This window comes from Phaethon aethereus (genome assembly GCF_964289735.1).
Source record: "Phaethon aethereus genome assembly, chromosome: 19".
Classification (NCBI taxonomy): domain Eukaryota; kingdom Metazoa; phylum Chordata; class Aves; order Phaethontiformes; family Phaethontidae; genus Phaethon; species Phaethon aethereus.
The window spans coordinates 3,360,070-3,382,792 of record NC_138595.1 but is presented as its reverse complement, the minus strand read 5'-3'; the positions used below and the strand labels follow the sequence as shown (position 1 = coordinate 3,382,792).

The window sequence follows — 22,723 nt, the reverse complement described above, 5'->3', positions numbered from 1 at the left end:
TGTAATGGCATGTACGGATAAGAACGCTGGAAATCTGAAAATACCCACAGTTATTAGCAGTGCTTTTAAAATATTAAATAAAGACTGGTTTGAAATATTCTTTCTGCAAGTATTGAATGGTGCACGCTTAACTGACTTATATTTCATACCCTTCAAAGCTTTCACATAGTTATTTTCCTCCCAGTCTGTTATGAATTGCTCGAGTAGGTGGATTGAGTTTCTCACCGTTTCTCTTCAGTCATGTGAGATGACAAAGCTCGTACGGATCTGTGGGTTATAACTTGGGAGAGGTCGTTTTAACGGTCGAAAGTAGGATATCACTTCAGAGGTAAGCGCTGGCCTCGAGCTGCTGGAGGAACAAGCACTCTTCCTTCAGCTGCAGGTGGCAGCAGAACACTAATGTTATTTTTACCCGGCCCCAATGTCTAAATGGACTGCTGTGAGGATATTAATAGAAATATTGATGGTGCTGTTGAAAGATTTTTTTATTTTTTTTTTAATATGGAGCTTGAATTATTTTTTGCAGATAGGACTACTTTTTCTTCTCCGTATTACAAAGCATTCTGCTCTGACAAAGTTCTAAGATTTTTATCCTGGTGCCTGCAGGTATACATCGATTAGCTTAATTGTAAGCCAAACTAATATGCTGTGTATAAAGCCAGAACAGTGAATGTTAAGCATTAGCGAGATTAGTGCTATAACTTTAAATATAAGCAGGTAATTTGCCAGATACAAATATTTTGTAATTTTACAAAATTTTATAGGATTCTGTACAAATGTAAGTGCTACCATAACACAAAATATAACCTGCTTGTAAGTGGATATTTTAAGTAATTCATTAGCGTTTGTGTTATGAAATTGTTGTGGTTTAACCCAGAAAGTGGATAGGGACAAGCTGTAAAAAAGATGTGGTTAGAAAGTGTAGGGGCGTGCGTGAACTTTCCGTTGGGAAATACAAATAGAAGCTATTGGCAGAGCACGTTGTCTAGTTAAACTGTTCACAGAATGATTTGCCCTAACAGAGGAGCGTTACTACTGGCTTATTTTCTATCTGTGTGTGCCTATTCCTCGTAGCAAGAATAAGAATCAGGCATACGGGAATGCTTGTGCTGTCTAGTGCTTTTTATCTTATATTCTCTGAGGAGTAGATTTGCATTTCAGTGTCTTAAAATCAATACTGTGTGACTGGGGTACGTGAATTATTGTAGAGAAGGACAAAACCTCCCAGGTGTGGAGAACACAGACGGCTTGCCAATGTGACACCCATCTACAAGAAAGGCCGGAAGGAGGATCCTGGGAACTACAGGCCTGTCAGCCTGACCTCCGTACCGGGGAAGACCATAGAGCGGTTCGTCTTGAGAGTGCTCACAGGGCATGTGCAGGACAACCAAGGGATCAGGCCCAGCCAGCTTGGGTTCATGAAAGGCAGGTCCTGCTTGACCAACCTGATCTCCTTCTATGACCAAGTGACCCGCCTAGTGGACGAGGGAAAGGCTGTGGACGTTGTCTACCTGGACTTTAGTAAAGCCTTTGACAGCGTCTCCCCACAGCATTCTCCCGAAGAAACCGGCGGCTCGTGGCTTGGACGGGTTTACTCTTCGCTGGGTGAGGAACTGGCTGGATGGCCGAGCCCAGAGAGTTGTGGTGAACGACGTTAAATCTGGCTGGCAGCCGGTCACAAGCGGTGTTCCCCAGGGCTCGGTTCTGGGGCCGGTCTTGTTCAACATCTTTATTGATGATCTGGATGAGGGGATCGAGTGCTCCCTCAGTAAGTTTGCAGATGACACCAAGTTGAGTGGGAGTGTTGATCTGCTGGAGGGCAGGAGGGCTCTGCAGAGGGATCTGGACAGGCTGGATCAATGGGCAGAGGTCAACTGTATGAGGTTTAATAAGGCCAAGTGCAGGGTTCTGCACTTGGGTCACAACAACCCCACGCAACGCTCCAGGCTTGGGGAGGAGTGGCTGGAGAGCTGCCCGGCGGAAAGGGACCTGGGGGTGCTGGTTGACAGCCGGCTGAATATGAGCCGGCAGTGTGCCCAGGTGGCCAAGAAGGCCAACAGCGTCCTGGCCTGTATCAGGAAAAGTGTGGCCAGCAGGAGTAGGGAAGTGATCGTGCCCCTGTACTCGGCACTGGTGAGGCAGCACCTTGAATCCTGTGTTCAGTTTTGGGCCCCTCACTACAAGAAAGACGTTGAGGTGCTGGAGCGTGTCCAGAGAAGGGCAACGGAGCTGGTGAGGGGTCTGGAGCACAAGTCTTATGAGGAGCGGCTGAGGGAAGTGGGGGTGTTCAGTCTGGAGAAGAGGAGGCTGAGGGGAGCCCTCATCGCTCTCTACAGCTACCTGAAAGGGGGTTGTGGAGAGGTGGGTGTTGGTCTCTTCTCCCCAGTAACCAGCGATAGGACGAGAGGAAATGGCCTCAAGTTGCGCCAGGGGAGGTTTAGATTGGATATTAGGAAAAATTTCTTCACCGTGAGGGTGGTCAAGCATTGGAACAGGCTGCCCAGGGAGGTGGTGGAGTCGCCATCTCTGGAAGTGTTCAAAAAACATGTGGATGTGGTGCTTCAGGACATGGTTTAGGGAACATGGTGGTGCTGGATTAATGGTTGGACTTGATGATCTTGAAGGTCCTTTCCAACCTTAGTGATTCTGTGATTCTGTAACAGGCCACTCTCTGGGGACCAGGAACCAGGAGGATCCTAAAATTAAATTTCAGAAGGATTGAAGGCTGTTTGGTCTGGCAAGTCCTGAGAAGGCTAAAGGCTGGGACTAAAGTCTGCGACTCCTGTGTAGGTGAGGAAGCTGACATGCTGCTGGACTGCAATTAGATGGACATCTCTCTGTAGGCTTTCTACAGTAGAAGCTCTTCCCCTTTTTTCATGCAGCTTTTTAATTTATGAAGTTGTGCAACTTCAGCTTTCATAAAGATAAGCTGTGGTTAGTGTGGTGGGTGCTTCCGGGGCATGGTGAAGAACTGGCACCCAGAGAACGCCCTTTGGTCTCAGTGCGATTCCACCAAGCCTATCAAAACGGTAACTACTTCTTCCAGTATAGTAAGTATCTGTATCTATCAGGTTTCTTTGTGTGTATTTATGAGGCAAGTGAAAACCTAGTCTGGAATGTGAAAAATCTTACATGTTGTACTTGTCTGTTACTACTCTGGGTAAAGGTGAATGAATGGGTGATAAAACCGGGAATTACACCTGTAGACATACTCTTGCTCCATGTGGAATCCCCCTAGTAAGTAAGCGTGGGTTAGTAGACTGCTATAACTTCAAATTGCTCTGTGTTTAAAGAGTCTTTCTCCAGAGCTGTCAGCCTGGCACAGTTGCCTACAACTAAATTCCTTTTCTGAAGAATGTGTGAATAATTTGTACCATGAGAGCTAGGAGAGAAAAAATTAAGTCTCTGACAAACGTATAGGCATCTTCTGGGTATGTTATTTGACAGTAGCTTTACCTTATTTTGTGCTGGAGTCGTTATTGAGAACAATAATACTGTGTCTACCATTTGTCACTGTACTTTTTTTTTTTTTTTGAAATCTGAAATACTATAGAAATATTCTAAAATAAATACAAATTACTTGTTCATGTATACTGTGGATAGATTGACAATGCTGTGATATGAATGTGACCATGAATCAAACCTTTTTGTGACTATCTGTGGAGGAACTTCTCCTTAATACTGTAGTTCTTCCTAATGCAAAGGGGGGGAAAAAGTGCAGTTGAGGGCAATGGAGCTGTAAGTCAGAAGATGGATTGTGTTTCCTCCTTCTCCACTTTTCCATATCCTTCCTGGTCATCATTCACAGCAGAGGGAAGTTCAAAGCAAACGTTGCATATATTCTTTAGAACAAGAAAGCAATTCACAGCTTTCATGGACTGTTTCAGATGTTCATTTTCATCTGCCTTAGTCATACATCAAACTGTTCTGTTGTTGTCAGCACTGCATTGAGCAGAAATAATGTCTCAGCTTGATAATGCCTTGAGCGTGGAAGGGTTTTTTCATGTACGATAAAGGTTTCATATAGAATTTAGTTATATCAATGTGCTGAAGTAGTGATACATAACATTGAAGAGCTTCCAATTTTAGGTTACACCTAGTGCCACAAAAGTTATTGTGTTTTTGAAGACGCTTTCGTTTGATCGCTAGTTATACTAAACTTTTCACAGGTTTTATGAATGGCAAGTCGCTAATAACAAAGGCTTTGGATAAGCACACCAGAACAACAGACCAAGGCACAAAACAGACCAACAGTCAAATGCAGACCATTGAAAAGGTACTACTGAAACAACCTTTTCAAATTATGTTTTCAATGGTGTCATAGCAAGAAACTCCAAAACCCAAACGCTTATTCCCCAAGTAAACATTAACTGAAGAATAAAGTTTCAGCAGGTGTGCTTATATTGCTATTCAAACTGAAGCCCACTCAATGCTGCACAATGCTTAGCCCTTTGAACAGGCCATGGAAGCAGTTTCTTTCCCAGATTTCTGTTGGAATGTGTTCTTGGGAAGAAGGTGAAACGGGCACCTTAACCCATGGTGCTAAACCTGTATGCTTTAATCTTTTCTTTAATTTTCATTTAAATATGATGAACTTGTGGCTGTTCCAAATGCTTTTACCGGTTTTACAAATCAACATACTGGATATGCATTCACCTCTATTCTAAAACATTTTAAAGTTTCCTTTCTGAGGTTCTGCTTTTCATTCTAGCTGTTTCTTTCTTTACTCTTTTTTTTTTTTTTGTGGGGGAATGGAGTAGGGGTTTAACTTTTGCACAGTGGTGTCAGCTATAACAGACTTGCTTATATACCTAGGTGATCATTGTCTGGCCATCAAACTAGTAATAAAATTCCTGTTTAATGTACAAAACTTTATTTTTAAGACAGAAGAATATTTTTTCAAGGAAATAGTTCTCTTTGGCACTAATTAGGAGTGGTTCTTAAGAGCAAAACAAAATTTACTTTCAGGTATGTAGTTTGCATATTCCCTAGGCTGTTTTACTTAAAAGCTTATATCTAAAGCCAACTCTCCTGGCTTTAGAGTGAAAAAAAAGCAGGACTTCTCCAGCTAAGTGAGAAGTACTGGTGACAAGTGCGGGGGCACTGGCACCCCGCCATGCTGTGGACAGCGGGGATGCACTGCGATAGGGAACAGCCCTCAACTGTGGGATCTTCTGAGAGGGGGGTCCTGAGGCCTAAGAAATAAAAGAATAAAAAAATGTTTTCTAGTTTTTTAGGGAAAACAGTGGATTCTTAAGGAATTAAATAGTCATAACAACTACCACAAATATTTAAAATCTGACAGGAAGAGTTGTTCTCCCTGTTTTGCGGGGCAGCACCAATAATGAGGATCTCTAGCGAGGCTACTTCTCTGAGGTTGCTGTCTCTCATTTTTTCCTGATCTCTGTTTAGGAAGCCATGTGTTTTGCTCCTGCTGTCATTGAATCAGCAGGAGGTTCTGCCACCAGCGAAACCGAGTTTCTCTACATGAACCTGTTACTTCTTCCACTGGAGCATCCTCTCATAACAAGGTCTTCTCCAACCCTGGCTGTCTGTCCCGGCTTCCTCCCGCTCTCTTCTTCCCAGCCCACCTCCAGCGCTTACTTCGGCCTCGCTCCCTCTGCTGTCCGCGAGGTGGATGTTTGCTTCAGGGGACTGGGAGGACAGGAGACAAACGTTGGCCTGCAGAGGTGACCATGTGCTGTAACTGCAGTGTTCCCAAGGGGCGAGGGACGGGCTGAAGCCCACAGACGTTAGTGCTGCTTCTCGTACCAGTGAAGACTCAGGAAGTGAATTTCGGCACAGAGATTTGAAACCCATTTCTTTAAATACATATTTAGGTCACTATTGGCCTTGATCTCTCTCTCTCTCTCTCTCTCTCTCTCTCTCTCTCTCTCTCTCTCTCTCCTCTCTCTCTCTCTCTCTGCTTTCTTTTGGGTTTTGTTTGCATGTTTTTCACAGATAGTAACTTTCCATTAAATTCAACTTCTCAGTCCTGAGTCCTGAGGTCATGACTTGTCATTTGAGTTGGCTGCAGTTTCAGTTTTGTCTTTTTTGTACTGCACAGGGTTTAATTATGAAATTAAAATTTCAGTCCACTTCAAAACAGCTTCCACTGGTTTATTGGAGACTTGAGTTTTATTAATACTGGGCAGCTGCTGGTGTTTTAACTGGGTAGTGCTGCGTGCAGGGCTGTATTGCAAATTCTAACCTATTTGTGGGTGTTGAGTAGATACTCATATGAATTACTAGGGGGATGGAGCTTGTAGCAGGGTGTGATGGAGCGTGGGGCTCTGACAAGGCAAAAGGCAAGCATCAACCTTCAAAAGCTTGGTACAAATAAATTTATATTTTAATTGAATTACATAGGCTCCATTCCCCTTCTCACCTCCTGATTTGCTTGCTGTGAAACTGTGAAACTAAATCTTTGCTTTAAGTTCTAAACAAAATGTAGTCTGTCTTTACAGAAGCCATAAAACATTTATAATGTCAGTACTATCCTCTTTTGTTCTTCAGACTCTTTAGAGATTCAAAGTAATTTCAAAAGGATGGGTATTTAGCTTCATCATAACAAGAACCACCCCACTTTCTCTTAATTTCTGTAAATATTTGTCTTAATGTATTGAGATGACTCTGTTTTTTCTCACAGTAACAATTTCTATTTTATTTGATTTTATAATATTTTTGGAAGTGGGACAGAAAAGCATTATTTTAGGTATCAAACGCAGAAGCTATAACCTTAACCTTTCAGATCAGTGGTTTCAGTGAAAAATCTAGTAATATTTCCTAATAGAAGCTCAAACAAGTCTATAAACCTTTTATAACTTAATGACTGTTTCCCACCAGATGCCGATTCCCTAGGTAAGCAAATCTATAGTTAGTGAGACACAATCTTTTCTCCTGATTTAAGTTTGCTGAAATCAGATTGAGACTTTCCAGACTTGAGAGTGGTCACATTTTTCATAGCTTAACTGTAAATCATCTTTCACTTAGAAGATTTACAGACAGACTGAGGAGCTAAATCTTTTAGTTTGCCTTCCTAACTAATAGAAGCCACTAGATGAGCCTCATTATGGTGTTTCCTAAAGGATTAGATAAAACAGTTTGGTAATGTTCAAAGTAGGACAAATACCATTACAAGTACAACAACTTTATCCTTCTAATGATTTAGATGTAGAATTAGGTGTGATTACAAGACACTTGGAAATTGCTTGGATTGACAGGGTTGATAATCAAAACCTTTCAGCTATGAAATTAATAGTAATAAATGATACTGCCAATAATCAGTTGTAAAATTTTTAAATTGTGAACTGAAGTACTTTTATTCTGATACCAGTCAACAGCCAAGAAGTGCGGTTCTTAGTGCCGATGCTGGACCTTGCAAGACTGCACTCATGTGAATAGTCCTGTAGATGTCAGTGAGCCTACTCACTTACTACGGGTTTAGAGAAAACAGCCTTTACTTTGGAATTTGTTTTGTGACAATTGACTGCTTAAATATTCGCTGTGTGTGATACACAGAGAATAGGACCTTTCAATATCAAACAGAAATTCAATTGCTGTCAGGTTGTGATAATAAAGAGGATAACAAGTTATTGGCCATTCCGACTGTGGAATTTTTTTTCTGGATTGAATGCATTTCAGTTGAAATTTTGACTCCTTTCATTCTTTTTGAAATACTAGTGTTAAAGCGATGTTACTTAAGCATCTCTATTGCTTCTTCAGGTTTGGGGTTTTTGTTTTAAATGGTGGAGTAATCCTGACTGAAAATGCTGTTTATTTGTATGTATTTGGAGTATGCCTGCTTTTACGTTTGCTTTTAATACTCCGTTTGTATTTATAGTAGTAGTAAACGAATTTAATGCTAGCTCTTAGTTAAAGAAATGCAAAGTAAATATCACAGATTTTTTACAAAATAGAAAGAAGTTTATAACACGGCTGTAGATGTTATATTAACCCTAAAGTAGAACCAAGAGTAAACCTTCTTTTTGCCCCTTCTCAGGTTTTCCTTTTTGAAAGTAGAGAACTTAATGAAAATTAATTGTTCTTTTCTTTGTCATATAAAACAAAGATGAAAGCAAGGTGTAACGGGACACTGCTCACTGACCTTCTTTAAACGTAATGCTTTTTAAGTTGAATCCGTAAGTGAGAAATATACCACTCTGTCATATTACATTTGAATTGCTTTGTACATTTTTTTGGGTACAGACAGAAAGATAAAGCAATGACCACATACCACGGGTGTTATCTCAACACAGGAAAGGGGTATTAGTGAGTTAGCCTTGTCAGTCGGGTGTCTTCATTGAAAGAACAATATATTTCTATTTCTTTTAGATAATAATTTACACTAAAAGGACAGGTCTTGTTATCTAGCGACTTTCTACTTGGACGAATTGTTTAAAACGAGAATGCTGCTTTATTTGTGCCCTATAGCGAGATCTGGCTGCAATAAACTCCAAACTCAACGGTCTAAGGAAAAGAATCTGGGAATATGATTTAGTGTTCCAGTTATAAGTTCTTTTGCTGGAAAATAGCAACTAACAGATAATTCTCCAATGCACGCTTATGGATTTCCCCCTCTGTAAAATGGTAGTGTAATTTATTTCAAAGCTGCTTTTGTTTTATTTTTGATAGTATAGAGGAGCTCTTAGTATTATGAGCTTTGTCTGATTAAGTGCGCAAAATGACAAACAAGGTTGTCCTGTGCTCATCTTCTTCCTTCTTTAGGCAGATAATCACCTTTAGAAGCCTGGATCCTATTCAGCTACTCTGTCAGTCAGCAATACCAAGACCCTAGTAAGCCGCATTTATCAAACTAAACACTTGATCTGTATCGGCACATCAGCTGGTGGCAAGGCCTAAGACACAAGATGAAAGTTGCAATTAGGATTTAGGAGGACATTTTATTATCTGAGATTTGAAATAGGTTTTCTTAGTTAATCCAAACATCTTTCCACTCAGATATGTTGACAGAGCCCTTCTGTACATGTACTTACTTCAGCTTAAGTGGGAACTGCAGTGGATGTTGCCAAGATTTAATACCTCTAAAAGGAGAATACTTGTCAAGGGCAGGACGCGTAGGGTGGGGTTAGAACACTGCCTGCGCTCGCCGTTTGTGCAATCCTCCTTCAAGCGGTGTTCAGAAGCCAAATAGCGACTTCTGGGGCAAAAGTTGACTCTCCAACTTTTCCTAAAAAATAAAAACTATTTCTAAATAAGGGACAACTGGTAGCTTAAACAAGATTAGAATATACCCCAGCAGCTCTTAGAGATATGTAGCACGTGCAAGCCCGTAGATTGTGTATGAACTCTGTATGCACAACGCTCCGGTGTTACAGGGAGGGTGATTTTCCCAAAGCCTAAAGGGCAGAGTAAAATGTTTCTCTTTCTCACGCTCCCTGAAAGTGCTTCCTTACTTTTAAAACAAGACATTCTTTTTCTTACTGGCGTTTGTAGCCCTAACTTAGGTAGTTCTCCTTTGTACGCCGAGGGACGGGTGTTTGTAGCCGGGGGCGTTGTCCATAACGGATCGCTCCGGCTGCTTCGCCGGTAGCGTTCTTGCGCCGTTGGAGTTCCCTGTGGTACCGGAGGCAGCCTCGCTGGGCTGTTGCCATCATCTCCAGCTTTTGGGTGTTAGGTGTTTGAATTTGGCATTGTCCTAGAAGACGGAGTCTATTCCTTTACGGAAGGAACTCTGAAGATTTTATCTTCAGTTTGATTCATCTGTGTAGAGCTCACCAGACTGCATCTACCTTTGTAGGCAGGTAGACTTTGTAGGTAGGCTGTGTCTATCTTTGGTGCTTTGGTGTCTCCAGTGTTATCTTCAAGCTTCTCCTTACTCCACTCTATTTGAAACAGGGCAAGGAAAATATATGTGAATCTCCAATGTCGGTGTACAAATTTAAGCAGGTGACTTGAAATACTGGCTATTTAAAATTTCATGGCAGTCTGTGATTATAAATGATAGCTGAAAGATACTATCTTACAAAAGGACTGAGGTTATTATAGTAAATGAAATAATTTTTTCAAATTTCAGTGTGACTGTACAGCCAGAGTAATTTCTAAAGATAAGGCAAAATTGTTCACCCTCGCTGTTGAACAGAGGTAGTATTCTGAGCGTGCGGTTGTACAGCGCACTGCCTGAACAGCAGAGGTCCTCAAGACCTAGCTGTTCATGCTCAAGTGGAAATTTTACAGCAATTACATTCCATTAGTCATTTTGTAAAACAATTTTGCTCGAGGATTTTGTCATGCAGTGAAACAAAATGGTCATCTTGGTTTCCTTAAATATTTTTTAATTATTGTGAAATATTATCTGTTAGTATTTCTTTTGCAGTGTTGCAGTAATATTTTAGAAAAACACTTTGAGGGCTTCAGTACTCGTCCGTCAAGCCTTTTGAAGAAACGTACAGCAGTATTTTAGCAAAGTAGTTCCTGTGCCTCATTTGTCATTAAATGGCAGTGCTTCTGTCTAGCAGCATAACTTTTTAATTATTATTAGAAAACACACAAGCATCTGACATGTTACGGTAAAATGTAACTCTGCTATCCAGAAATTATTAGTTCATGTTCAATTAAGACTGTAACTAATTTTTACCTCGCTGTAAAGATACTAATTCAAATTATTTGAATGTGTACAGCAAGTAAAGTGTTGGCATGGTCTATTGAATTTATGGGCTCGGACAAAACTTAAGTATTTATGCACTTATGCAGGTAACTTTATTACCAGCCTCTCATTCATAGATTTATAGAAATATCTTACCAAAGACAATGGCATGGACATGAAATGATAAATATTGAGAGTGTTTTTTTCTTCTGCAAAGTCTAGAGCACCTTAACTAGCTCTGTCTGGCCTGAAAACCGTTCCAACTTTGTTGCTGGTAACTTCCCTGTAACCTGGACAATTAAGCTTTGAATAGAAAGCAAGAATATAAGTAAAAGGAGATGCAGTTTATTTTAAAATATTTTCCATGATTAACACATTTTTAACGGCAGGAAGCACTCAGATTTTGACTTCTTCATTAAATATGCTGGAGAATAGGTTTTGTGCTAGAGTAGCTGCTAGCTTTGTGTCTCAGCTCACAATTATTTCCAAATTGTCGCACTGCTTACCCATGCTGCTAGTATTAACTTGGTGAATCACAGGTTTTCAGAAGGCCAAAAAAAAAAAAAATGAAGGGCGGCATTTTACTTCAAATTGGTTCACTACTGTCTTTAACCTGTCGTGTTTTCTGGACAATCTCATGATAGTGCCTTTTGTAAAAGCTCTCGGAATGATGGATTAAGATCTGTCTTGGATTTTACATGGATTAAGTTTTAAATTAACATAAAAGAATAACAATGTGAATCAATTTGATCAAAGAAAAAGTGTCACTAATTATTTAAACAGGACACTTACTACAGAGGTTTAAAGGCAAAGAAGCGGATTTCCCTCGCATGTGGATCAAATCAGAAGTATCCCATAATTGACTCTTTACAAGACCTTGCTGCAGCGTAATGGACTAGATATTAAAGCCTTAAGTATTTAAAGCTAGTTTCCGTCTTTCTCTAAATGGAGGTCTACCACTAAGAGCTATTTTACAAGTCTGACACATTAGCTACATCGCTGTGAAATACACTGGGCTCTGGCTTCTCTGGTCCGGAATTTCAAGAACTTTCAATAGTTAAATGGTGTGAAAGGGGTAGCATTGAACCTGTGAGAAGGAATGAGCATCCTAAAAATACATTCCAGATGGGGATGTCTGTTGGAAAGGAGCAGCGATAGTGGATGTTCCTTTTTTATAAGCATTTAATTAACGTTATCTTTGCCACCTATTTTTAATTTTGTTGGTGCCTCTTGGGAAAACTCATTCTCTGGTAACAATGGCTCTCGAGGCATGTGAGCCTTTTTTCTTTCTGGGTTCTGAAGAGGATGTCTTCTGCATTTATTCCAGTTTAAAAACTGGATCAGATGAATGCTATTACAAATGAAATACTGGTTTGTACATGAAGGAATACTGTATTTTCCCATCTAAGAAGCACATACCAGTTTTCTTTTGGAGGGGATGCAGTAAAGTCACTCTACCAAAAAGCAACTGCTATCTTCTTGTCCAGTCCTCCTTGTTTGCAGAAGCAGTATCGCATGACTTACACTGTCAAAATATCAGAGATTCCTAAGGCAACTCAAGGTAGTACAGTTTATCCAATCTTGTAAAAACTAATACAAATAACACAGGAAAGCATGAAAACATTGCAGGTACTCCCATTAAAGAGTTTACAGGATTGAGCCAATCCTTTTTTTCTTTTTTTTACATTTTATTATTACTACATAGAAAATGGTATGTGTTATATTAGGTAAGATTTCTGTCAATATAAATTTTTATTTGTGTTGATCTGTGTTTAAATTGTTGCTGTGCTTTGCACTAGAGCCAGTGAACATCCTCCATGCTCTTCATTTTCCATTAATCGATGCTCCGAGTAGTCTTTCCCGCTGTGTTCTCCAGCCCTTACCCCAGGCTTTGCCTTTTCAGACAGCCCTGTATGTGTGGTGCAGTAGTGTTACACTGATATAAGAAAGTTATGTGCTGTATTTCTTAATCAGTTTCTTTTTGTATTGAAGTAATTCATATATATATATATATATTCCTTTCCTGTAGTGGCTTATACTATATTGACTTACAGGATAATATTACTTGGCAAGCAAAATAATCCTTAATGCGATCCAGAATTTACTGTTAGCCGATTTCTGTCTTCTAATGTCAGGTAGAAATCAAATCATCCTGAAATCAACTGGGGATCAGTCAGGGAAGGAGCCTTGTGAAGGAAGCAATTTTGTCCCATAGGCACAATTCAAAATTCCAAAAGATGTGAAAAATTTGAATATCTTAACTTCAATTTGTAACATCTGTGACTTTAAACCAGACATAAACAATACTGAATGAATTATATTTTTTGTGTTTCCTCAAAATAACATTGTAAATATTAAAGCCACAAATTATACTTTAAAATGAGACTAGACATTGACTATGATTTCTTTGAAAGATGAAGTGTTTCATAAGCAAAGATCAAAGTATGCTGCTTAACTGTTTCAATGGAGAAATACATTGTGAAAGTTAGTCAGAAACGTTGGCTTATGGATTTAACTGTTCCTTTTTGTGTAGGTGAAGAGAGAGCGCCAAGTTTTCAAGTGTTTATTTTAACAATTATTCCTAGGCTTGTCATCTTCTCTGAGGAAAGGACCTCCCGTATTTTGGTTAAGCCATGTGTTCATCATGGGAATGTTGGAGTTTCTTCATTCAGCTGCAGTCGAGGTTTGAGCTAATAGCAAGTAGCTTAACAAAACCTCGTTTTTTATATTTGGCAGGTTGACATTGTCCACCCAGCAAGGCTACTGCTACGATTAGTGTAATATTTTCAGCAAACACGGGTTCTGCAAAGCGATTTTCAGTTTTGTGCAGTCCAACCAGACACATGATCAAATGTACCCCGCTGACCACATCCCCTCCCGCCCTGGCAGCGAGGGACAGAACGCATCTTTTCATAGTCTAGACGGGGCCTAAGAATCAGATTCATCTTTCTCTAAGTGATTTTAGCATTTCTTCTGCTCCAGCCAAACTGACTACGTATGGCACATTGGCAGCCACTGGATCAGTTCTCTGCCTCTGTGCAACGCCCGGGCAGATGTGCTTTGCGCAGTGGCGTAGGGTGGCCGTCAGGGAATGCCGACAAAGCGGATCTCCAAGATTCCCACTGCAGACCCGGAGCTGCAGCAGCTCTGTCACAGCTGCACTTCCCCTGCTTGGGGTTGCGTTCGTACTCATCCCTCGATTTTCCCCTGATGATTTCAAAGTGGAACAAAACAGAGTTCCTATGGCACATATTTTTTCTAACAACCTTCCAACTTTCCACATCCTGCTCCCGTGCCATAGCAGAAATATTCTAGCTCTTCTGCGGCGTGGGCTGTAGGGGTCTGAGTTGTTAAACATTTTTACATCTCAATGGTGGAAGTTGTATTTCTTTCTTTAAATCTAGTATTTTAATAGTTAATACTATTTAAGAAATATTTCTTGACTTAAATCAAGTCAGAAGGAGATACTTAGACCCTCAAGGGTCCTGAGCATCATTGTACCAAAAAAGGGTTTGTTAAGTTTCCATTGCTTCCAAAGAAAGTAAAACCAAGAAAACCCTTAACTCTTAACTTGGTTTTAAAATCTTACTAGGCTAATTTTTCAGTCATGAGATTTCTGCCTGAAGCACTTTTCTTGGTCTATCTTTGTTTTACACCAAAACAAATATTTTTAAAAAAACATTTTCCATTGATTTTCTTACCCAGAAAAGCAGCTAGGAGCTAATAAAAGGAGGAAGGCTGGTCCAAAGAAAGCGCTGTGGCTGTTGTAGATTTGCAGAGCTGGTCTGGGGAGCAACGAGAGCTGCTGTCAATCTGCTTCCTTTTCCTCACTTGCAAGGCACGCTGGAGAAGACCTGGGCATGTACCCACGCGGCGGTTCATTCCAATAGCGTCCAAGTAAAGAGATTAAACTAACGTAGACATTAATTTATATTTAAAAATTAACCTAAGTAACCAACAAGAAACATATGAGACTAATCATGAAGAAAAGCCTGATCTCCACAAAAAGAAAAATAAACTGTCTTGCCAAAGACTCTTTCCCTGGACACGTTGATACTTTCCTTCAGCTCAGCAGGTTGCATCAGAACGGATTTTGTATTTTAAAAATGAATGTTAATTTCTAACCCTGTATGTGTGTATATGCTTGGAGGGCCCAAAAAGCTTACTGAAATAAATAGTGCAAAGTATAATAGGTACCACTCGTTCAGAAAAGGTATGGAACGGAGGCAGGATCCTCTGTTTCTGCTGATGACAGAAGTTTTGCCTGAACATAACCTCCATTACCAGAATATTAAAAATACCCTCGTCTCACTTTTAGCTACATACAAGCAAGAAAAGAGCCACTAAAATAACTAAATCAAAGGTATGTAGACTAGATACGTAGATACGCAGACTTTAAAGATACATAGACTAAGTAGAGCAGCAACATGCTTTGTACCACCTTTTAAAACACTATTGGCCGTAACCGATGAAAGGGGGATGTATTGCCATACAGTGATCTCCTAATCCAAGCTGAAGCCAGGGCATTTAAGTCTCACATACCAGTTGTATTTCCCAAGAAAAACGCTAGAGCACGTAACCACCGAGGTGCGTCTTGTCTGTCAGGCGGACCGTAGGCAGTTCAGCTAACTCTACTACTGTGTCCAGCACGGAAGGCGGGAGCTTGTATAAGCATTGACTTTCTTCTGAATTCGCAGCCCTTTGAAAACTTCTAATTACATAATTATCAATGTATCTAGATGTATCTCTGTTAAGGTTTATTCATACGCTGTCTTTCCGTCAGCTTCCATCTGATTCTTGCTTTGTATTCAACTTTTTGTTTTGGTCAATAGTGTTTCAATCCTGTCTTAAATCATTGTGGCAGCATTTTGTTTTTACAGGAAGTTCTGTGGAGAACCACAGAGGTTTTCAAATCTGAGACAGGCAGCCTGCTTGTGATTTGAAACAAAACAATGCCTTTTTTTAGCTTCGATTTAATTTCTAGGCATTCTATAAATGCCCTCAGAATCTACCAAACTAAGCTAATGTAAATTATTAATAATATCCTCAAGATACAAGTAAAATTTTCTTATGTCTTCAAGCAGTTAGACTGTCTTAGAAAGACTGCAGCCAGTTAGTATGCCCCAGGCTCTGCTTCCCTCGACCCAGCATACCCTTTAGAACATTAATTTAATTGTGTTATATTTCCTAGGGGTGTTAATTGAAGATGTTGGAAGTAAAGGTATGAATCCTGGTTCATAGTCACAAATGTTTTATTTCGTCTCCAGATAGACTATTTTTAAGTAATGTGCAATTTGGTTTTAATTTCCTCTCCATTTTATTTAAAAGAAAAAGCTTTCTGCATTGTTCTTCGCCGTTGCAGTTAATCTATGCATTAAGAGTAGCCAAAGTTAATCTTATAACATAGAAAGCTTGTACACTACTTGGAAAGTTTAATCCATCATCCTGTGTTTATTTGTCAGCTGTTTAGATTTCGTTCACTTTGAGTCACAATCTTTTCTCTTCGACTTGTGTGTGAAGTATGAAATAAGTTCAAGATGTGTGTGTAAGTATGTGCATGCATGTTTCAACTTCTGTTCTGACAAAGATCGACTCTGTTTCTTGGTTTTCCTGAAGAACATGACTGCAAATCAAAACGCTCGAGATGGGAAAAGAATCCATAACCCCCCTAACTGTATTTGGAAATCTCGGGTTTAATACATGCCATGCGGACAGATCGGGTATAGAGCCAGTGCATACCATTGTTTTGAACATTGTCATCTTGAATATTTCTAGTGAAAAATGGCTCTGCCTTTTCACACTTCTCCCTCCTACTTTCCCTTGAAAGCAGAGAATTGAGATAGCCATACATCTACATATATGTTGGAAGTGATACGTTGATGGGAGGCTACTAATGTAGGTGAGCAGTTGGAGCGTTCATGTGTGAATAAAAGTGTCCCTTGTCTTTTTTCAAATTAGTTATAACATACTATATTAGGTATGGTATTTATTTATATGACAGTTCAGCCTTAGGAAATTCTTTTTAGTCCTTTATCATTGTTGCCAATATTTTATTATTATCACATTCACAGCATGTCAATAATCTTTATGCCTACATAAACTGATATCCTAAATAGGGTAAAGGAAAAGGTTGCTCCTTTCTCCAGTCGTGCATGGGCTGATCCATAGCTCAACAAGCTTCCAAGGATGGCTTTTGATTGAGTTTCAAACTGAAAGCAAGGCCCATATGCTCAGTCCCACAGTTCTTCCCGAGCACGAGACCTTGTCACCGTGTGGGAAGCGCCCCTCGGAAGGAGCAGTGTCAGTGGAAAACTCACCTTGCGGCTGATGAAAACTGCTTTCTGCCTGGAGCCAGGTCAGTGCAATAAGCTTCAGAACGCTGCAGGCTTCAGCACTCTCTGAATCCCAGTTGTTGCTTTTCCCTGTAATCAGCCAGAAAAAGAGTTTTGAATGGCTCCAGAATGAAGTGCAGAATATGGCTGCACCCATCTGCCCCAAAACCATGTGGCTGAAACAGGATGAGATAAAGGAGAAATCCTACCATCAAAATGGACTTGTTCAGCCAGCACAGCTGACAGGTGAGTACCACAGCTGTCAAATGCTTGCTTGCCACAACCAGCATATTTCTGCTATTAATATTAAAAGTGTGTCAGAATTTCCATTATAAATGACTTATTTTGTGGGTTTATAGCTTTGCCATAAAAATACACCTTGAGTTGAGTCTTGGCACACAGCCATTTGGCTTCTTCTAACACAATATTAATTCAGAACATCCAGACAGTGTTTTTAAGCACCCGTATCTGAAAAGTTGTTGCTTCTTTTTTTTCTTTTTTTCTAAAGTACTTTGTTTTCTGCAGGACTTGCAGTAATCAAAGATGGCCAGATGTAATTTCAACAAGGATCTGCAGTGTCTGGAAGCCCTTGTTGGAAGGACTGAGACCTGTGATTAGAAAGAAAAATCTGGGGACATCTACAAAATTGCCTGGCCAGATGGGAAGGCTGGATACGACCCCTCAGGACGGAATTGGCAAGATCACTGTCTTGTCCAGCAATCCGACTGCCATCTCCCGGAAAGCTTACCAGAAGACAGTAGAAAGCAGGAAAGTTTTGACCAGCCTGGAACTTCTAGCACAGATGAAGATAGAAAGTAAAATATCAATTTTGGAATGAAATCAAATTGAAGTCCATAGCGTAACTAAACGGTTGTCAGTCAGTCATCTCTGAGAGATGGGTAATTAGGAGGAAAAAAATACTTGCAATTAGAAATGTACTGATACTCAGATGAGAGATTTAAGATCAGCTCAAAAAATATCAAACCCTCTACTGCTGAGCTATGGGCTTCCAGAGGAGCACATATGGTCTGTTCAAATCACAGCCCCAGTGCATGACTGGAAAGATGGACAGAAACTGGAGCTCCTAGCAGCCAAATCCCGTAACTCAAGTACTGTTTATAAAATGAATGATGAAAAGGGGCAATCCCAATCTGATCCCTGGCCTTACTGTACTATTAGGAAAAGTGATAATCTTGGTTTGTAAAACAAGGCAAACTGGCAGCTGTGGAAAAATTAAAGGAAGTAGTTCAGTTACATATTAGACTTATGAAAAGATTGGCCATAAAAACCGTTCTGAGGCTGGCCAGGACAGAGCCTCAGAAATGTCTAGGGGAAGTTCTTCAATCAGTTCAGGAAATGTGAAGACACGAAGCTGAAAGTGCTGAGCTCCAAAGGAATGAGGATAAAGCTTAAAGCTTTTCTCTAGATTTGGTCAGTTTACTTTTTGAATGTATATTAGGATCTGTGAAATGAATGGAATAAAGTATCCTTTCTCAAACTGCAGTTATTGGACTAGGTGGACTGAAAAAGAATAAATTGGTCTCAAGCAGAGAGAGTGACTGCTGGCAAACATGACATATCCAAAAGGTGGGAAAATTGATTTTGAAAATTCATTCTTTGCTTATGAGCAAGAAATGTAACTAAAATGATGGATAACCTATGGAAGGATTTGCATTTCATTATGGCCAGTAATAGCGTAATACATGCTGGAAGTATTGTCTTACAAGTTAAATCTCCAGAAATTTTCTTTAACTATGTGGCCCAGGTGAAGCATAGTATTTGTAGATAACTGAATGGCAGTGAGCAGATTTTCCTAGTACAGCAGCTACTGGTTGCAGTATCTTTTTACCCAAATAAAGGTAGAGTGATGGAAATCACATTTTAAGGGCCAAGCCCTTGCAGAGGAGAGGTTAATTTTCTCTTGCACTAAGAAATTTAAATTCTGAATTCATTTAAATGCAGAGCTGCAGCACATTCTCAGGTGAGTTCCTCAAAGCGTATGAAGGTGGAGGTAGGTGTACGTGCTCTAGCCTTAGCCCAGCCGCCACAGGTAACTGTAACTTTGAAAACATGACAGCTCAGGGATCAGTACAAGTCACAAAAGGTCCACTAAGTACCTCCAGGCTATACTGTGACTATAAGCCTCTACTGACGTTGGAGTCGGCATTGCTGTTGGTACGTGTGTTAGCAGGGATAAAAACAGCGTAGCTGTGCCCCAATCACAATTCCCATGTACTGTTTAGATTCTCTAAAAGTTTTGTCCACTTAAAAATCGGTTCTCTGCACCCAATAAATATACAGCCTGCACACAGTGGTCTACCACGGATTGGTTCTGAGGGAAACCAACCCGTTACCCGCACCTCGCTCTTTAGCGAAAGCAGAGGGGTAAGAAGTGCTACTGGGCATCAAGGAAATGAACTGGGATGGGATAAGTGAGCTTTCAACAATTTTTGGCCCTCACTCGCAGTTCTGATTAAAGTCAAATGGTGGCCCGAGCAGATGCTGCGGAGCCACGTAACAGGAAAAGGGGGAGGGAACAGCTTTCAGAGCAGGACAAGGCCTCCTGCAATTTAAAAAGACATCTTTTGGCTCGGCACCTGCTGCGTTTAGAGGGTGTGGAGAAGGTATGGTACCGCCTGCCTGTTTCAGATTATCTCTAGATGATATCTTGGTATGAAGTAAAGCACTCGAACGGGAACCGACGTATTTACAAATGGTCTGTAACACGCTGAAAGACATCAACCTGAAATCAAATCCGAAGACAAGTGAATCATTGCAAGCAGAAGTAATTAATTATGAGTGTACAGCCAGGTGGGGAATGGGTTTCGCAGACAAAAAGAAAAGGGAGGCAGGACAGTCTTGCCCAGCTCTCCAGACAATGGCAGTCAGGTGAGGGGTTTGGGTTTTTTTAAGGATTACTGCTACAACTATTTCAGGCAGGTTTTTTGTGGCTCTGTTAATACTGTAAAACCACTGCATGAGTTTGGCGAGAAGGAAACCGTTCCAGTAGCTGGGATAGTGTGATTTAACGTTTTCTGTTGTTAAAAAAAGCTCTTGTAACTGCTCCCATTTTAGCCTCCCCATGTTTCACACACCTTTCAGGCTGGACACAGATGCTAGCGCTTATAGTCTGGGAGCAGCATTGACAGAGGAAATCAAAGGACTTGAGAAGAGGGTGGCTTGTTACAACAAAAAGTTTATGTTCTCGGGGGAGAAATTGATATTCTGCTCGAAGAACATCTGACGGTGCTTAAATCTATAGAACGTTCTCACTGCTGTTTCTTTGGAAGAGGGTATGTGGTTTGGACAAGCCCTCGGCAGGCTGCGGGAACTCCGACGGGCGCGTTGCGTCCTCATCACGGGAAGGAGGAGTGTTGCGCTTCCACGGTGTGAAACAGGCTTGAGCACAGGTTCGTCTAGAGAGCAACGCTGGAGGCTCGTTGCCAGGGCTGCCCCATCCAGAACACAAGGAATAGGTCGCATGGGGAAACCCTGAGAGCAGCCCAGAGCCCGGTTGTCAAAATGGCTCTCCTGAAAGTCTGTGTTCCTTCAGGACAGGGAGTTGGAGCAGTGGTTGAAGACATCATCTCCCATTACGGGATTCCTGCTGTGTGCAGACTTATGGACCTGGTTTTTTTGTAAACAAGCATAATTGTATTGAAGAAACACATGGCTCTATCATCCGTTTGTTTCTCCAGACATAAGTATGCTGCAATAAACTGAATTTTATTGATTTGTTAGTGTTCAAGGAGGTCTGCTGCTATTAAATTCTCCATCTCTACTGTTAGATGAAGCAAAGAAAATCCATACCTTAGTGGAGGACTGATACTTATACCTATCTATCTATAAAATATCATGATGCTTTCTTGGGTCTACGTATGTGAACTAAGGAATAGACTAATAATGTCCTTGCTACATTAAACCAAGTGCTATGAAATCTTGAGGGTTTTTTGCTATAGCAAATAGAGATTCAGCTTTAAGGTTTTTATATCTAAAGCTGTGCTTTCCTAAATGTCTCATTTTTCTATACCTGGACCGTCATGGAGCCGTAACGTTAATCCATGACCCCAAATACGTGCGTACTTGGGAGGTGCTTGGATTCTGGAGTAACACAAGATCTGAGCACCTAGGCAGAATTCAAAGTAACTTGTGCTTCAGAATGTGACCTGTTGGGGGCTGTCAGGAAGAAGGTTTGAGCTTGCTTGATGTTTCTGATTTGTGTGACTTGGCCTCCATTCTCATTTCACCTTTCTTGTGCCTGCTTAGCTACTCAGTGTAAGAGCTACGCCGGAGAGCGCCCTGTCCTCCAGTCGGATGCTCAGGGTAGAATTGTTAGGAGCCACGTAAGCCCATGGAGCTCACTCATGGGTGTACTTCATGGGCTTGGTGTGGGACACTGTGGTGTGTGCCATGCTGAAGGTCAGATTTAGATGATTTCTTCTGGATCCCTTTAAAGTCCATTAATCTTTGCAGAGCTGGGACTTTAATGGCTAGTGGTCCGTTCCAGCAAAGTGCTGAGCTCCCTCAATTCAAAACATCTTGCAGAATGAGGCCAAAGACTGCGAGTTAGGAAGAGGTGTGAGGAGAGCTTTATTAGTATGGCACATATTTAACCCATAGGGAAACCCACAAATTTTACTCATTTTAAGTGTATTTCACACTTTTTGACTATTTGAAATAACCACATTTGTAAAAACTTCTTTTAATGAATAGAGCTCTTTATGTACAAAGGCAAACCTTTTTCCCCCTAAGTACAGTACTTTTAAAATACTATTTCTTTTGTAGGTCTGGCTGCTTCCATCGTCTGTTCGTTATTGCTTACTGCTACAGAATCCTCAAGAACTTAAAACAGGCAATTTAGATTATACTTTAGCTTAAAAGATTTTTGCTGATCCATGCCACGTATTCATCAGGGCTAATAAGACAGATAAGTAAAGGACTGACTTTGTTATTTAATGCCAACTCTGATAAAGCTATTCTTCAGTGCAAGGGGAGAGGCAGGGCAATTCTCGTGCGTGAGTGATGGGAACGGGCTACCCGGTTACAAATTCTGGCCCCGTGGAAGTCCGAGGGGGTTCTGCCATTTGACTTCAACAAAGCAAGGGTTTCACCATATGTTTAAAAGAAATCTTTCACTGGGACTGTTGTCAGGATGTTGGTAAACATATAATTTTTTAAATCTACCTTCCTTTTCACATTGGAATGTTTATCTTACATGCACTTCAAAGTAATTTGATATAAAAACTTCTCATCAATTTAATTTTATTTCAAGTTGGTTTTGAATTGGTTCATTTTGTATCTCGTTGCATTTCGAGACCCCACATGGCAACGTCTGGGCTAAAAGCATGGTAGGGGAGTGTTCACATATTTTGTGTTGCTGGGATTTAAACTGAATTAAAGAAAACCAGAAATGAAAACATTTGCATTCGTTTATGTAATTAAAAAAAAGCATATAAAGCTGGGCCCAAGCTAGCGAGCTTATCCCTTTAACGAACACATACCTTCACCTTTTTTGCAAGCACTCCGTAAACGGAGAGGCATACCTGTCATATCTACCGTATCGATGTCATTTTAGTGCATGTAAAAAAACATTCTATTTGTCTTAGGAAATATCGAAAACGTTTATAGGGAATTTGGAAAATATTTTTTGGCTAGCATGAAAAGGTAAAATCCTGCAGCACAAAGTACAGACATGGGCACAGAGACCGAACAGACGGGCTGCTGTAAAACAACCATTTAATAAGGCATTAAAATGCCATCGACTTGGACACATAAAAAAAAAAAA

General features: G+C 40.5%; 1 protein-coding gene across 1 annotated transcript in view; it reads left to right on the top strand.

Annotated features, from left to right (window-relative positions):
- Window positions 1-21,816, top strand: part of BRIP1 (BRCA1 interacting DNA helicase 1) — a gene marked incomplete at both ends in the record, with an annotated part of 117,959 nt that extends 96,143 nt beyond the window's left edge. Inside the window, one exon of the mRNA XM_082008716.1 lies at window positions 21,724-21,816. Coding sequence (XP_081864842.1) covers window positions 21,724-21,816 — 93 coding nt within the window. The remainder of the gene's footprint in view (window positions 1-21,723) is intronic.
- Between the last annotated feature and the right edge of the window lie 907 nt (window positions 21,817-22,723).